The 17,936-nt window shown below is 38.7% G+C and overlaps 1 protein-coding gene across 2 annotated transcripts in view; it reads right to left on the bottom strand.

Annotated features, from left to right (window-relative positions):
- Positions 1-3,152: 3,152 nt before the first annotated feature.
- The window catches only part of rbm33a (RNA binding motif protein 33a), a 35,418-nt gene continuing 20,634 nt past the window's right edge, over positions 3,153-17,936 (bottom strand). Inside the window, exons 13-20 of one of the 2 annotated variants that reach the window (XM_032551696.1) lie at positions 17,628-17,897; positions 17,137-17,421; positions 15,902-16,153; positions 15,377-15,628; positions 11,022-11,198; positions 10,130-10,315; positions 8,605-8,693; positions 3,153-8,465 (exon numbers count right to left, since the gene is read on the bottom strand). In XM_032551696.1, the coding sequence (XP_032407587.1) occupies positions 8,417-8,465; positions 8,605-8,693; positions 10,130-10,315; positions 11,022-11,198; positions 15,377-15,628; positions 15,902-16,153; positions 17,137-17,421; positions 17,628-17,897 (1,560 nt within the window). In that variant the 3' untranslated portion in view covers positions 3,153-8,416. Of the gene's footprint in view, positions 8,466-8,604; positions 8,694-10,129; positions 10,316-11,021; positions 11,199-15,376; positions 16,154-17,136; positions 17,422-17,627; positions 17,898-17,936 lie in introns of both variants that reach the window. The other variant, XM_032551695.1, reaches the window with a different exon arrangement.

Below are 17,936 nucleotides of genomic sequence, written 5' to 3'. Positions count from 1 at the left end.
CTTGTGAAATGTTGAGAGCCTATGTCAAATTTAACGAGCTTTGCCCTCTGCAAATAACTTCCCCAACGTGCAGACAGATTAAACAGGAGCGTGTTTGTTGTGCCACCGCTGTCGGCGGCTTCAGGTCAAACACGGGCTGTAGGAAATATAGTCCCAAAATCACATCACAGCTTCACTTAGTCTGAGCAAATCTCTGTAATCCTCCGCTATTTTCATACAGACTTATAGTACGCGTTTAGCGCTTAATGGAGAGCTTTCAAGGTGCATCTTTGTTAAATTGATTCCAGCGCCAATTTCTTGCACGGTTGCTTGGAGGTTATTAGTCAGTACAATGGTGACACCGTGTGGTAAAATAGAGGTACTGATAATTGGAGAACGTTGAACACACTGGAAGCAAAAAGGCACAAATTTATCTGATTTAACAAGAAATGTTTGCATGACAGAAATAATTTGAGTTTAGGTTTCTAACATAGTTTATTTTTGTTGGTCAAAGGTTAAATCCACTTTCACAAAATCCACTTCAGGAAAAGACAGCATCCCTCACCCAATGGAAAAAATCCTTTTACAATTGAGAACTAACTTTTAAAAAAGCAAAGAGAAAACTTCTCCATAAAATGGAGCTCCAGATTTATTAGTGAGAGTCTATGTCTCGACTCTCGCTTATGATCAGATTACCAGAATAACAAGAACCTGTAAAAGTGGCTGGACTGAGACTCGGCGATACCATGAGGAGCTCTTTATATAGAGCCAGAACTCCTCAGCATGAAAGAGTAAATTGACATGGTTCTGGCATGTGACTAAGATTCCTCCTAGATGGTTTCCTGCAGAGGTTTCTCATTGGGAGGAGATCCTGGGTTAGACCAAGAACACAAACCAGGCACCATATATAAAGTTTCTGACCTAGACATCCCTTAGGGTTGCCTTGAATGGACTGGAGCATGTTGCAGGGGACAGGGATGTCTGGGTTACTGATCTGGATCTGTTAGCCATGTGACCTAGTCTGGATAACTGGAAGAATGAATGGATGTACTGACTGAAATAAAATACTTTTGAGGAATTTGTTCAAATTACTTTGAGCAGCCTTTCTTTGAGATCATTCAACAGATTGCCTTAAAAATATTATAACACATATAAGATCCAAATACAATACCTGCAATAAGACAAAGTGCCTCATTTTAATAGGATGGGGCAGAAAGCAGTGCAGCAGTCTGGTGTTCCTGATAGCAGCAGACAGAAAAAGTTGGTGTAGATGATCTGAAGAGCTTGACAACGCTCAACGTTTTTGTCCTTTCTGAAACAGATCTCACACTGAGGTTAAAGACACTTTAATAGTCCTTTCAGACGGCGGCGTATGGACGTCTCATTCGTATATGCAGCCATCGCAGGTTTGAGTCCCAGTCTGTTGACCTTTGCCACAAGTCTTCCCCCTCACTCACAACTCATTTTCTTGTTAGCTGACTGTCAAATACAGACCACCAGAGTCAAAAAACCCTAAGAAAATGACTAAAGTGGTGAATTTCGGTCAACAATTTGCACTAAAGTTGAAACAGAAAAACTAGTAACTATTCCCTAAAAGTGAATTAGAACATGGTGGGAATTAGGAAGTTCTAGCCATACAGATTGAAAAACTGACACAAAAAGTCATCCATCATTGTGCTTTCAAAGGTAAAAAGGGGCAGCGAACCTGAGTTTCTGAGCACTGTTGCAACATGAGCAGGAATTCCCTTTTCTTCTCCCACATTGTGTTGTCCTGTTGATATTGTGAGGTGGAAACTTCAGGGAGGAGACAAAGCGGCCCATCTCTGCCGGCGCTGTGACCTTGGGTCCCCATCAGATACAAAAGCGTCCGCGCAGGGCAGCATTCCTCAGAGCAGGTAAACAGAGCCTCCTCTAATCCCTCTGGGGGCCCTCAGTCTGCCAGGGCTCAACAACCGCTTTTACAAATGCTGACATTCGCAAACATGAACAGTCTGGTTTTGCTGGAAAACAAAACTCCCAGTTTCTGCAAATGGTGTTGGCTGGCTTGGTCCATCAAAGTCCTTTTTGCTCTTCTGTGGCGGCAGAGGGAACTGAACAGCATCAACAACCTGATACACTTCAACAATAATTGAGAAGTCTAGTTGTTTTAGTCATTTTGCAGTTCCAAAATGACTAAAACAACCCCAACAAATAAAATATATAAATACTACTACACCAAAATAATACTAAAGGTCTTCACTCTTTCTAAGATAAATTAAAGAATGTTAATTTATCAAAAAAATATGTAATAAAAATGAAAGGTATGACTGCAGCTACTCTGAAAATACATCCGCACATCACTTTCTGCACCATCTTTTCTCACCATCTGCAGGAACCTCTGGCCTGAGTAGTACTATGTGTGGCTTCTGTTAGGGTAGGCATGGGCCCGTATGAGATTCCCAGTGTGAATATCATGAACACCGGAGGCTGAACACTACGGACTCACTGAAATAACACCAAGAGTTAAAACAACAGTTATATCAAGATCTATTTCCTTTTGTTTAAACTGGTCAACAGAAGTTAGTAAAATGCAACTTTAATAAGAGTGGTTGATGGCATTTTTCTACGATCCAAGATGCATTATTCATGACCAGCAAATGACCAAACCAGACTTTGTATATTGAGAGACTTTGTATATGAGAAAATCTTTGAAGTTTATGGAGCAATAGGAAATCAACCAGAAAGTTAATGGTTCATTTCCCACTTCTACCAAATAATGAGCACTTACTTTCAATTTACGTGCTGATATGCGAATCATATTGGCTTTAGTGCGATATGGTGAATTTAGCAATAGTGCAAGGCTCTTTCAGTGGTCAGCATGATCAGAAAAATGCAACAATTTAATCCATCTTTCACCCAACTGACCAACAGATTCACAGCTTGCACAAAAGCAAGCTGTGAGGCCTCCAAGTAAAATGTCATATTGAAAAATCTAAGCAAACTCATGGTCAAAACCATGAAAAAATATACATGCTAAGTTTAGAAAACCAGTGATTGAAGCAAAAAAAAAAAAGAAATGAAAAATGTGCAGCATCTTTATAATTTGATTACCAAACCAACAAGTATAAAGGAAATCTATTTCTTTTTAAATCCTTTAAACAAAAACCCATCTCCCCCAATTACTCAAGAACACATTTGCTGTGTCAAGTAGTTTATTTTCCATCTTTGCTTTCCAATGTAACAAATCAGAACTTTATAGAAACATTTTGCAAGTTCAAATGTACATAACTGTAGAAGATTTTCCACATTCACAGCATCAGAACAAATGGAACAATAATTTCAGACATAATCCTGATCATTTCACATTTGAAATATCACTCAAGGGTGTAAAGACACAACATGATGCTTTGTTAACATTTTCCATCAAGACTCCAACATGTTGGATTTCTTTAGTCACTGTTTGATGCAACATACAGTTTGACATCAGGAGTCCATAGAGGCTTCTTAAAGAGTTTGACCAAACAGTGATTGTCAAGAAGCTTGGAGGACCCTTTGGTGCAGAGAAAGCCATAAAGCGGCTCTCTTTAGAGTAACGTGTCTGCTCTGCGAGCCCAGAAGTCGTCACATAAGTGGAAACCTCCATCCACAGGGCTAACAAACAATGGTAATCCAGGGAGGCCAACCTGCTGCAATTCACTCAACAACAGAGGTGTGGAAGGAAAGATGAGAAATGGTCAAGTTTGTGTGCCGTAAGCAAGTAGAAGAGCAAAGGAAAGAAGAGGCAGCAACAAAAGATCAGCTGCAGCTGTTCAGGGAAAAAAGGTCAACATAAAACCTTCATTCTGAGCCCAGGAATTGAACAGCTGAAAGAAAACCTGAGTGTTAAGCATATGAAGCAGCATTAATGAGACAGGAGTGTCCTTGGCCCATCAAAGTGCTCAGATCACCATCATTCTGTTGAAGATAAAGTGCATGGATTTAATTCAGACATTACAGACAGTACTAAGTGCAAAACCTATTAGCCTGTGTGACTAAAACAGTACAAGAAGTGGATCATACCAAAGACTAGGAATGTCACAGAGAAGACCTGACTACATACAATAAAAAAATAAAACTGAACGGGAAAAAAAAGAAAAAAAAAAGTTAATTATGTTAGGTTTACAGGGATCAACAAAGTCTAAAAACCGATTCTAAAGTTTGTACAAGACAAGCCTATGTTCAGATGCATGGAACAGTCTGACAGAAACCAAATTAAAGAAACAAACGTATTGCATTTTTTTGATAAAGCAAATCTACTGGTTTAATTCTAAGAAAACAAGGCCTTGAAGAAAAGCAAGGCAGTTTTAGAACACAAGTAAAATTAACACATACCTCCAGTGAAACAAAACAGTTTGTTACTTTATATTGCTATCATGTTTGAAATAAAAAATATCATGTTTGAATTGAATTTGAATAGGTTTTATGAGCTTCAACTTCCCCTTTTGTGCAATTTCCCTTAATACAAATAAACCAACAGAAACAATCTGATCTTACTCTAATTTTAAGAGTAATATCAGATTTTTAAATATTACACAGACAAAAACAAATCCACAAATAATCCTAACATGCAGTTGTATTGACTAAATAATAGAAATGACCAAAGGAAAATCCGTTTATGATCAGAATAAACAACTGGACATTTTCAGTTAGGCCTGCCTATGCTGCTTGTGATAGCAAGAGCACTCTTCAGCGTTAAAGTTGTTACTGAAAGAAGAAGACAAAGACTAAGCAGCTATGTTCAGCATCAGCGAGATGAAGTCAGGAGAAGCAAAGAAACGTTAAGAAGATATTTAAAAGGAAACTATTTTCTACAGCATATTGACAAATGTCTGAGCTACATTGAGGCAGCACAAGAGTGAAAAAGAGCATAACTTTCATCAGATAACACGAAGGCTTGATAGAGTACAGCAAAGATATTCCATTTCATTCTTTAGAATTATCAACTTGGGATTGTTAGGGAACATACTGGATTTGAAAATGTTGGCACTGTTTAGCAAATCATAGTTCAGGTAGGGAACTGAATTATCAAGGGAACACACAAATGCTACAATTGTTACTAACCACGCAAATGGCCAATACAGCATAGCAGTTTAAAAAGTCCACCTTTGTTTAAATAGCAAAATCCTGTGTTACAGAACTGAGACATTGCCACTTTTAAATGATTCATGTTTGCAACTCTATTAAATCATCTACTTTAAATACGAGTATGCTGAACTAGCGAGGAAAAATACATTTAACTACATGCTAGGCCATTTATATGGTCACTCAGGCTTAAACCACAATAAGTGCGTCTTTAATGGATGGGATCGATCTGGGGAAAAAAACATAAAAGAACATTAATATGAAGATTACAGCAGATCTTCATATCATCTGGATCCCGAGGCCTAATACAAAAACAAACAGCAATACATTAGTGGTTCTGAGCATCCAACTACATTACATCTTTGAACAAAGCTGGCATAAACCTTCTGATTATCAATTAATAGACTGAAAGAACTTCTTAATAAAAGATAAGAGGAAAAAAAAAAACCAAAAAAAAAAAAATGTTACCACGTGTGGTCTGATAAGAAACAGTTGCTGCTAGTTAAACAGCTCACTGCAATATTTCGTTAATATGCAAAATTACTGCATCAAGTTCAACTATTCACAGTTTGTATGCAAGTAATTCTTCATTGTAAAGTACAAAAGATTCAACGTGAATCTGTGTTTGGAATTATAAAGACATAATGTCTTATAATATTGTCATTATGAGCAGCATTGCTGATACTTCTTCCAAATCCACAGGATTTACTAATACCTTAAGAAAAATCAACAACTTAAAACACAGGAACATGAAACATATAAAGAAAAAATCTCTAAAATAGCTGAACTTAAATCAAAGAGAATGAAACATGCTGAAGTCAGTTCAGACACAAAGCATAACTTAAATGTAAAACCTCTTGTTTACAAGAAGGGATTAGTAACATATTGCTTCATACCTTCAGTTACTAATATCTTAGTGCAGTAACTTCATGAATGTGCAGCTTCTTTAAAAGTAAATTATTTCAATTAAACCCAAATTATTAAGGAAATATCACTAAAAGAGTTTGTGACACATGCAGAATGGTCAGATGTAAACAAGAACTTGTAAACAACAAGATTGCAGCTTAAGACACAAAATTAGGATCTTCATTTGGGGTGTCATCCAGATAAGCAGCCAAGGGAAAGTTTTATCAAACTATCCAACATCCATATTTAATACTCCAATTTTTCGTCTATCCTTATTTCATCTAAATTATACCACAGTAAAATTATGCAGACTTTGTTTTATGAGGCTGCACATCAGGATGTCACCACGGTAAAATCTGAATGTTAAAATGTTTAATATTCCTGATAAAATCAGTGCAAAAATGGACAACGAGGTCGCATTTTTTTAAGCCTACCTCTTAAATATTTAAACCTAAGGAATATTTTTAGAAATGGTTTAATCCTGAGTTGGTGAATACCCACAAACTCACAGCTTCTGTGAAGTACCAAAGATTAAAATATAACACACATATAAAGAGACGTTGTCATAAAGGCACCAGACACATGAACGTCACACATAACCAAGCACACATCTTTGAGCTAAAGTTTGACCGGCTTCACATACCAGCATGTTTACGGTATATTGGCCATGTTTTTATTAGCATTTTTTTGTTGTTGTTTTCCTTTAAACGTTTGTTGTTGTTTTTTCACTCATGAACAGAAATTTCAATTCTCGTTGTGACTCTAAAATAGAAACACACCACTTGTAAAAAGGATTTCTCTCAGGACAAATTAGCTCAGCTTTTACATATAAAAAAACTAACTTGTTACAACTTGACTAACACAAGGAAAGGAAAGAAATAGTCAAAAAGGATAAATTAAGAGAAAAATGTCTTGTTTACTTGTATACAGGACCACTAGAAGTTTAATGGTTGCTCCCTCAACATTTACTACGAATAATATTTAAATGTCACCAACTTCAGTGATATTTTTGTGGAATACATAAAAAATGTAGTGGAGAAAAAAAGGGAGATGAAATGAGTTTAAATGTCAATTGAAATGTCACAGAAAACCCGTTTATCACTGATTTACGTATTACTATATAAAAAGACAGAAAAACTTGGAAAAATATGTATCATAATAAGTAATGGAGAAATCTGGGTAATTTTCCCAATAGCTTTTAACTGAACTACTTCAGAATGTTCAGATGAGTGTTTGTGTGAATTCAATTTATAGTACAAGGTTTTCAGTTAAATTTCTTTGACTTTTCTTCTAACTAATAGTGTTAAGCAGTGACAATGATTTCAAATCCAAGTAAACCACCCTGCTCAGTTATAAGGCACCAACCAATCAGATGACTTCAAAATCTTAGATCCTTTCTCTGGCTTAAAAAAAGAATAAGGAATGAATGAAAGCAGTTTCTCTCCCAAAGTAATTTTAAAAAAAATTATTCTAAATATGGAACTTGCCAACTATAAGAAATCAAGTCACTTTGATAATAATAAACTTTCTATTTTTGGTACAGCTCTGAACTTTTGACAAGTACATAATCTGACAAACAAACAAACCGCATGTCAAAAGAAAACATTTATCTCCAATGCCTTACAGTCAACAGCTAAAAGACTGAATTACATTCAGAACAAAAAGAAACAGAAATTCTTTAACCTTTAAATCCAGAGGACTCTGAGGAGAACCAGAAAGGCTAAACAGTATTTACAAACTCCTCAGAGTGCTTGGCATTCTGAAAACTAAATCATCTAAGGATCTCTGACTTCAGCTGCTGCTACAGTAAACATCCCATCAGCATCCATGTCCCTTCTGTCCCTGCATGAAACATCCCCACTAGATGGCGCCATTGGCCAAAAAACCAACATGAGGATAAGCTTAGGCTGAAACCAACAATGCAACGAAAGAAATAAAATGCTGCCATCTACAGCGAGGGAGTAAAAATGACACCACAAACTTATCCCTGCATGAAACCGAAGTATAAAATAAACATACTATGAGGTGTTTAAACTGAATGATAATCAAGTGACTTTTTAAGTTTATTATAGATAACTCAATGAAGAGGGTAGCAACCATTAATTGTCCCATGATAGATTTTACCATGTCCTTTTGAGATAGGGGGAAAAAAAGAAAGTTCAAACATCGAGGGATGATTCACTGTTTAGTATCTCTCCAATGCTATTTTAAAACTACAGCCACTTGGCAGGCAGAATCAAACACATGCATGCACACAGCTACTGTCTTTGTGTTCACATGTCCAAACTGGAGGGAGACGAATGATGAAATCTGTGGCGAGACGATGAGTGCGTTGAAGAAATAATCCTGTATCCACGTGGAGCAGAGCTTTGCACAAGAGACTCCCACCACAGCAGGAGAAAGAGACCCTTTGGTGGATTTGCTGAGCTCCTCAGCCGTCAGTCAGCGACACATCAATGTGGGACAAATCAATCATGTGCCTGTGTAGCAATGGTGATAATATTGTTTGTACCACAGACTGCTGAGAGACACCGTACGTGAAATCATCACAGGCTCTATCAGGACTACTAATCATTTAATTATGTAAACAAAGATGAAAGGAAGGTGAGTATTGATTACCTATGGAAGCTCATTTGGAAACTCGCAGCATGCTGGGGGTTGGAAAATTTGGCAATAGCTTTTCTCTGCTGCGGCATCATTTTGAACATCTGCAGGAGACAGAGAAGGAACGAACTGAATAAAGAGAGATACTCATCCAATACACAAGAGAACCTGGGGGTGGTGGGGCCAACTGGGGTAATTTATTCATTAACTTCAAAATCAACCCAACAGAGGGCGCTAAGAGATCACATTTCAACACATTTCTACACTGGTGGAGAGATGAATTTCATACTTTTTGAACTCTTTCATATTTTTTTACCAAGCATCAATGTTTTTACTGGTGACAGACCAAACATAGTAGAGCAAAACAGCAAAATTAAAGAGAAATTAAAGGATTAGGAATCTAAAAAGTGTGACATAAATTTGTATTCGATGCGTCTGAGAAACTGAACTTTTTTCCCCTTCTTTTTCAAAAAGTAACTCAAGCTCAGTCAAATTAGACAACGTATTTCTGTGAATAACAGTTTCTAATCTTGCTATTCAGGCCCCATTTACACAAAGCTGCTCTTTAGTGAAACTAAAGCTTCCATTCATTTCTGTTGCGATAAAGCCGTTGTGTTACACATTCCCAGTGATGGATTCAAGTCTCTGACGCGATCACTTTTTGAAACCAGGTTTCAGAGTGGAAGTTTTTAAGAACAACTCCTGCAGATGTGTGAAGCACTGTGAAAGAGCACATACCCAGAACACATGGCCATAGGGTTTGTCTATGCCAACACGGGCGAATAAAAACAATGGGGGATAGCATTGTACTCTATGGTGCCACGGAACCTGTTCAGCTTAATACAACTTCTGACAAAAAATACATATGAATCACACTGTTTTCTAAATGACGTGAGAGCTAAGACCTATGTTTTGACGACATGCTACAATCACAGAGCCAAATAGTGGCCTGGCATAAAAACTACAGAAGATTCAAGGTGTCTAAATGGAGAATTTGTCCCAAATCAAGATCCATATCTGGTAAATACTAACTGGAAAGGGGAGAGCAACATGGCAAAAATATGTCAACATTTCTTTTTCCAACAGTAAAATTGTGATCTTGAGTTTCATCACAATTTCTCTATGTAAAATAGATGTCCTTATATATAAGCATATAATGAATAAGAGCACTTCAACACAGAAATTGCTCTACAGATCTCTTCTTTGCCAGATCATCAACACAATATGAGGTGCATCCATCTTTCAATCAGCTTTGAACAGCTTCCTTGTTCTTGAAAAAAAAGCAACCCCACAGCATAATGCTGCCACTGCCATTGAAGTGTTTGTTTTACACTAAAATTTAGCTGCACACCACAGGATTCGACATGATTGCATTTACTTCAAAAATTGCTTTCTTCTAGCCACTCTTTTATCAGAAGGGCAGTTCCATCAAATAAACCCACATAAATGAGATTGATGTTTGTGGCTAAAACTAAATCAGGAAAAGTTTGCAAAAATGTATTTTAAACTTGAACCTTTCTAAAGATGTGGTGTGTCCTACCTCTATAGGGCCGATAGACATGAGGAGGTTCTTAAGCTGAAACTCAGTGGTAGATGTGGAGAGGCCCTCGATGCACACAGTGCTGTGTTCTTTCTCTGCTCCTCTCTGGCTCTGCCTAGTGGGTAGTGGGTGACCCCGTCCCATCGGACCGGTCCCTCTACCTCGACCCCGGCCCGATACGACAACCTAAACCAAGCAGTGAGCAAAAATAAATAAAACAAGACTTGGAAAAAAAAATCTAAACTCTGCTTCTGTTGAAGATACGACGTTTCTTTGCGCAAAGATACGTTTAAAAAACGTCACACATTTTTCCTCTTGTGCCTTTCAGACTTTTAACGTGATTGACTCATCATATTTCTACACAGAACATAAACGTCAGAAGATGATGCCAGGCTGCATGACATATCTTCATATGATCTTGTGTGAGAGAGAGGTATGTTTCCCCTGGTGCAGAAAGAGGAGGAGGTGGAGGAAATATGGTTATGAGTGTGTGTGTGTGTGTATCTGGGGGTTGAGGAAGCATAAAGGCAGAGCAGCCATGCAGGCGTAGTGGTGGCTGCCTTACACTGTCAGCATCTGCGAGTCTGGAACCAGTGACAAGAGCCTGGTGGTGACATGTGCGCAGAGCGGCCAGGGGAGATAGAGGATCCCTGCTTGTTCTGCTGCTTTCAGCCTGTCAATACTCCTGAACCTGGCACACCGGTCTGTCCTACTGCATGATTGCTACATCTACCCAGCGCCGGCATAATCATTTTTTACAGGAGACGGTTTGGCTGGGAGTTGCCATGAAACACGAGTTTACACTGGTAATAAATACATTACAGGTAAAAAGATTCTTAGTGTCCTAAAACAAAAGAGACAGAGATAGAGATAGATCTCTTTCATGTCACACCCTGCTTTGCTGTGCGTCTCCCGAGCCCCCACGGCTAGCCTGCGGTGTTCCACCTGGTCCCGCTTGCTGCTGTCCCATCATGGTCACCTTCCTCTGGATGCTCTGGTTGAGTGGAGGTGCTTGCCAAGTGCCTTGCTGCTGCGCTGGGCTGCTGGTTGCCTCAGGCCCCTTTCCACTCTGGATTGGAACAATGGGGAAAAACACTGAGTCACTATCCAAATTCTGCTCGTCTTTATTTGTGTGTTATTTTACACAGAAGCATTTGTCCTCCCATTATCCAAGAGCAGGATAATTCTGTGCTCTCTCAAAGAAAAGTAGCATGTAATAATTGTAATGGCAGTTTTATTAACCAATCAAAATGAGTGTTGAAATGATTCATCTTATTATTGTGATGAATTGATTACTGAAATAATTGTCAAATTATTTAGTATTGTACTTAGGAAATACTCTGACAGCTTTGAGAAGATAGAAACAGAAATAGTTATATAAATACAGTATGCAGAAAATCAATAAAGACAATTTTAACATGTTTTTTTCCTTAGAAATGTTCTGTCGAAAATGTAAACAGTCGAAAAGTGTTCTAGTACTCCTTTAGCAACTGTTAAATACATATTTTTTTCAATTAATGGCCGCTATATTGATTACTATAGTGATTAATGTACTTAGAAGTAGGTAGGGGTTCACCAATTGCAACTTTCTGTCCAATCACCAATCTCTAAAAAACCTGACCTGCTGATTCCAATTTTGGTTGAAACTAATGACTTTTTTTTGCAAAATATAGCAAAAGGTTGCCAGGTTTGCAATAGTAGGGAGACTATAATTTTAGTATTTTTTATATCAGTGGAGGAAACATGTCCAAAGGATTATGCAACCAACATCATGTTCCAAAATAAAAAAAGATTTATTTTGGTCTAATCTGACCAGACCATCTTTTCCAAACATTTGCCATGTCCCTAATATTCTAACCTGCATATAAAAAATAAACATATAATTTTCTTTCCATTCCACTATTGCACTATTTGTGTTTGTCTGTCACATAAAATCCCGATTAAATATATTGAAAAACGTTGAAAAGTTCAAGGGGTATTAACACTTCTGCAAGGAACTGTATATAATTGACCAAGGGTTGCGAAAGGAGCTCCACAAAAGAAACTAAATATCTGCAATCACTGGAACTGGATTTCTATCAGCCACTCTGCAGAGAATAAAGATCAACCCAACAAGGTGATGGTCTCATTATCAAATAAAGTCACAGCTCCGCTGTTGACATGCGGCGACGAATTGAAGGTCGTTCCTTCTCCGACTCTGCAGAAAGATGTGACAGATCAATACACGGGAAGAAAAGAGCCGCTATCTCTGACCTGTCCCCAGCGGAGAGTAAATGGATTAATCCCTTCTATAGAAATCACAGCTCCTGATTGCGCCCATCAAATGCTAAGCTGTATTACACTGAAGCGACAGCAGCTCGATGTGTATCCCATCCCTCCCCCCACTTCACACACAACCATTTTCCTGAGCTTTTGTGTTTTGCACTGCTTTTGTATTACCTCTGATGAAAATATAATTTGCCTCTTATCTCTGTGCCTAAGCTATACAAATCCAAAATCCTCAAAAGTGGCAACTTTCTTACACAGGTATTATGTTATCCCCTCTTACACCTTCAACCAAGAAAGATTAATTACAAGGGTCTTGGATTGGCATCTATTGTTGCCTCACACCTGAGAGATGGGTTGATATCAAAAGCAACTGAGGGATGACAGAGAGGAAGAGGGAAGGGGAATAAGAGGAGATAACATTGTCAAGCTCTCGTTGATGACAGCAGAACAATGCAGGAGGGAATCTTCTTCGCTCTGCAACTTATGAGGCTTTTCATTTTCAACCACTTTTCCTCCACTTCAGATCCTCCTACACTTTTTCCCCCTATAAGGTTCAGGAAATCAGATGGTTCTGATTTCCTGATTTAGTATGTCCATTAACACAGTGACACCCTGTGAACTTCATCTGCAGCCAGTCTGCAATTTTACCGCAGCTGCTTCATCCTAAGGAATGAGGGGCTGAAAACGGCTTATTTCAAATAGTATCACATCCCACTGACATGTCTCTTCAATGATGAGTATTAATGCTCAACATGCATCCCCTTTGTCATTGTTCAAAATAACAACAAAAAGAAGATTAGTGTGCAATTAGAACAAAGCAGTAACTTAACATAAACCTTCAAGTTTTTTTTGTCATCTTACAACTACACATTTTAATGTATTTTATTGAGATTTTATACCACAGCTCAATAGAAAATGTGAATAATTGTGAAGCAGGAAGAAAATTCTGTGTTTTAAAGATTTAACAAATAAAAATCAAAAAAGTGTGGCATGCACATATGTTTAACATGCTTTACTTTGACAGGCCTCAATAAGATTCCATCTATAATTTCTCTCAGTATAAACCCTGCTGTTTTCTGAAGTCCTCAGATGATTCTTAGAAAGCATTGATGAATGAAGTGCAAAATGAAGACTACAGAACACAGCATACAAGTCAGGGATAAGGTTGTTGATAAATCTAAAGCAGCATTAGATCATAAATCAATAACCCAAACTTTGGACAGAGCTCAGTTCAACCCAATGTCCAAGAATGGAAAAGGTACGGCCAAAATGTCCACCAAACTATGCGCAAAAATACATAATCAGGACAACTGATAATAGTGCACTAAACTACTGTACATAGCCTTTATTTAAAAATAAAACCTGTTTCAGTTGGTTAGAACAACAAGCCATGGTTGAAAGTTGAAGAAATCCATAAAATTTCCTGTTAACAGTTTGCCACACAGTAAACTAAAATCATGGAAGAAGATTATTCTGTCTGATCATACCAAAACTTAACCTTTTGTCCCACCAACAGTCTATGAATGGCTGAAAACTGCAACTGCACATCCTGAACTCATCATCTTTATGGTAAAGCAAGGTAGCAGCTGCATCATGCTATGGTGATCTTTTTTTCTGCGGATACAGAGAAAACTGATTAAAAGCTAGATGGAGATTAATCCTGGTGTGCATGTGAACACAAGAATGGTAAAGTCAAAGCACAGAGCTGGAATCTCTGGGAGAATTTTATAAGTGTGTTCACACCAGCTCTTTTTAGTCCGCTTTCATCAAACTCTGGTTCGATTGTCCAGAAAGTCCAATGTGAATGCGTAATCAAACCCAGGTTCGGTTCCACTGAAGTGAACTATGGTGCGTTTTGATTACAACCTAAAAAAACGCGAGTGTCTGGAGCTAGTGGGAGAAATGGGTCGTGGTCTTTTGCCAAAGACAAAAGAGAAATCCTACAACCACTAAAATATGACCCAACTCCATTTTTATTTACATTTTGCGAAGAAGGAAGTTGCCTTATATGTCTTCTTTGGAGGGCTTCATGTTGTGGATCTTCGTGCAGCACCACCACAGGTGAGGGGGTGAAATTTTTTTCAAAAGGTTTGGTTCTTTTGACAGTGCAATGTGAAAGCAAACTGCACCAACTGAAAATGTAACAAAAGTTGCTATTTTGGTCCCCAATCGAACAGAGTCTACCAGACTACAGTGTCAAAAAACAATGACGTTTTCTATGCAGTATGTTTGAGATATTTTGCAGATAAGAATGAGCTCGAATTTCAGTCTGCAGATGTGCAACACTGTAAAGATATGCCTAATAAAATTTGCAGCTGTAATCGACCCAAAAGGGGGTCCTACAAAGTAATTACTCAGATGTGTTGAACACCACTTGACAACACACCCTGTGTCAGTTTGCAAATATCGACAATGTTGTTCAATCAAAAAAATATTTCAATGAAAAACTCTCAAGCATAGGATTGTAACATAATCAAAATGTTTAAAAAGTTCAAAGGAAATCAATAGTTTTGAATTCCAGTGTATCAAGAGAGTATGAAATGGCATTCCTGAATATCTTGTTATTCTTATTTTGCCCATCCGTCTTGAAAAGAGGACTCAACCTTTAAAAGCAGAGCAGAGGAATCTCCAACTCTACAGATAAATGTCAAACTGATCTTTTTTTATTAATGCCACCAGACTTTCTGAGTTCCAAGAACTAAAAAGTGTGTAAAGACATTGAGGCTTAAATACCAGCTCCTAATGCTTAATAGAAGATACTGTTAACAGATCCAATTTTACCAAAATGACACAGACATCACCATGTCATTCTCATAGGTTAGATATCAACTACATAACAAAATAGACAGTGAGAGGGAATCAATGGCATTTCCTTCCCCAGTTATGCAGTTTCCCTTGTGGGTAAAATCTACAGCAAAGGATCAAATAAATGTCAGACACAAAAGAAGGTGTCAAATAAAAATGAAATCCTGAGCTCACCGGTCCTGAAAGTTTGACGACTCTGACTTTCTGTGGCACCTGCTGGGCTTCCACACCTGAATTTTTCACTCGCTGCATCACAGTTCTTTTCGCCCCAGGTTTAGGTCCTAGAGTCTGAGCTGGGCCTTGCCTCACTGAAAGAGGGGTGTTCTTTTGAGGAACTTGAGCGCCCGGTTTGTTTGCACTCTGCAAAGAGCTGTTTCTTCTTTGTTGCAGCAGAAGTGGCTCCTGCTGCTGCTGCTGCTGCTGTTGTTGCTGCTGCTGCTGGTTCTGTTGGGGTTGCTTCCACTGCTGCTCAGGACCTGAGCCGGGGGTCTGCTGCTCCTGTGGGCTCCCTTTTACCATCTGTAGGCGTGACTTGACGTTGGGGCGTGGGACAGGGATCAGGGCAGGAATGCTAGGAGGCATGGCACTGTCCTGATTAGGATTAGTTAATGTGTGATTTACTGACTGTTGTGGTCTCTGAGGAACCGGCCTCTGCTGCTGGTGAGCCTGTAGCTGTTGCAGGTTTTGTTCTTGCTGCTGCTGCTGCTGTTGCTGCTGCGGTACAGGGTGTTGCTTTTGTTGATTTGGTAGTGAAGGTTGAGTCTGTGTAGGAGTAGAGTCCTGGTTTTGTGTGCTTGTCTGAGCGTTAAGTCTCTCCAGCAGCTCCTTCTTCCTGACACCAGCCTGCATCTGCCGCCGCAGCTCCTTCCTCTTCAGGATCTCCTCTCTCAGACGCTTCTGCTCCTCGATCTTCAGACGGTACTGCCGCGTCTCCTCATCTTCGTCAGGGTCCTGCAGCATAAAAAGCATGTTGCAAAAGGTGATTTAACAGTAAAAAGGGCTGCTCAAAGAATAAAAAAGCATAATAATTGTAGTCAATATTAAAATCACAATTATATGCCATAGTTATTTAATGGGGTTGAAGCATCCTATATTTCTCGCACTTGGAAACAAAATTAAAGTTTTTTCCCAACATTATGTTAATTTGTATCTTTTAAGGCATGGCTAATTTATTTTACTCCAAAGAGATTTTACATCATTGGACAACACTGAAGCCCTGTCTATTTGCAGATTTGTCTGTGGAATGCAATTCCAAATTACTCATGAAAAATCTGAAATATTCTAAAAGAAAAGTGCATATTGGGAAACTGAAATATATAGAGACAATGCTACTTGACATGCTATTGGATGGAGTTTACAAAGCAGTCAATCCAGGAGTACCATTTATTAATACGCATTAACATGCAGTTTATGCATATTGAGTATATTTGGTGTTGAAATGTTAAAATAGAAGCTTTCATAGAGATGGTTTCAAATATTCAAACATTTTAACTATTTGTGGTCCCAAACCCCCACCAATATCAGAAATCCACTGTACAAAACCTTTACCTCGACTTCCGCTACTTAGAAAAAAATAAAATGCTGGAGCTCACTTCTGAATCAGCAGAATTTCCCTTTTTTAGGTCAAATGACCAAACTGGGACTAACTCTAGTAGTTTAAAATATGTAACATTTAGACAATGAAGAATGGATTACAGTGGACTGCTGGTATTCATTACTAACAGTACAGGCCAGATTGAGCCATATTTCTAAATAAACCTAAAATTTAAGGTACTGAACGACTACTGCAGCAAGGCACAGTATTTCCTGAGTTAATATACAGTGTCCCATTTTAGATCAGCTTAACAGGGGAAACCATTTCTCAACTATCTGGACGGCAATTTTTTTTGTTGTTTTTTTTTTCTTGCAATTGGGTCTGATCCTAGATCACTGACCTGTGGTATTGAGCTGTATGGTATGTTTGGAGTTTCCTGCTGTTGAGTCACCACCCTGCCTGCTTCCCCAGCCTGTGGTTCAGTCTTCACAGCTTGGCCTCTTCCTCTGCCACCGCCATACGTCGGCTGAGTGTTCTGCCCCGGACGCGTTCCCGGCGTTGTCCTGGCAACAGGATTGATGCTGGCAGCGGGGGAGGAACTGTTCATGTTTGTGTTAGCAGGTGCTACAGGGAGCTCCCGTAGGTTACTGTTGCGGTGCTGCATTTGCTTGGAGATGGGCGTGTTCTGAAGACACAAAGAGATTTAATTCAGGTCTTTAATTACTTTTTATCTACTTGCATAATTTTGGTCTCAAATGAAATTGAGGGGTTCCAACTGAAAAAAATAAATACAATGAAAAAATACTAAAGAATAATTTTGCGACACTATGGCAAAACAGAACACTCTGATTTCACTTTGACCAATAATGACCTTCTCTGTTGATCTCTTACCATTCTCTGCCTGTTTGGCATGTTCCTCTGTGGGGGGTTCTGAGAACGGGGATTCATGTGCCTGGGGCCACCATGCCCCTGCTGCTGATGGAAAGGATTTTGACCATGATGTGTCATGGAGCGAGGCTCATTGAGATTTATCTGTTGGTGCTGTTGATGGGGCATCTCTTGCCTATGGTGGTGGTGCTGCTGCTGCTGCTGATGTATGGGATGGGGAGATAAAGGATCATGATGTGGCAGCTGGGAGACAGGAGGGGAAGGCATCAAGCCCTGAAACGGTAGCAGAATTCACATTCAAACAAATATTTT

Source organism: Xiphophorus hellerii, chromosome 21 (assembly GCF_003331165.1).
Source record: "Xiphophorus hellerii strain 12219 chromosome 21, Xiphophorus_hellerii-4.1, whole genome shotgun sequence".
Classification (NCBI taxonomy): domain Eukaryota; kingdom Metazoa; phylum Chordata; class Actinopteri; order Cyprinodontiformes; family Poeciliidae; genus Xiphophorus; species Xiphophorus hellerii.
Note: the sequence above shows the minus strand (reverse complement) of the source record. Positions and strands in the feature narration are given on the sequence as shown.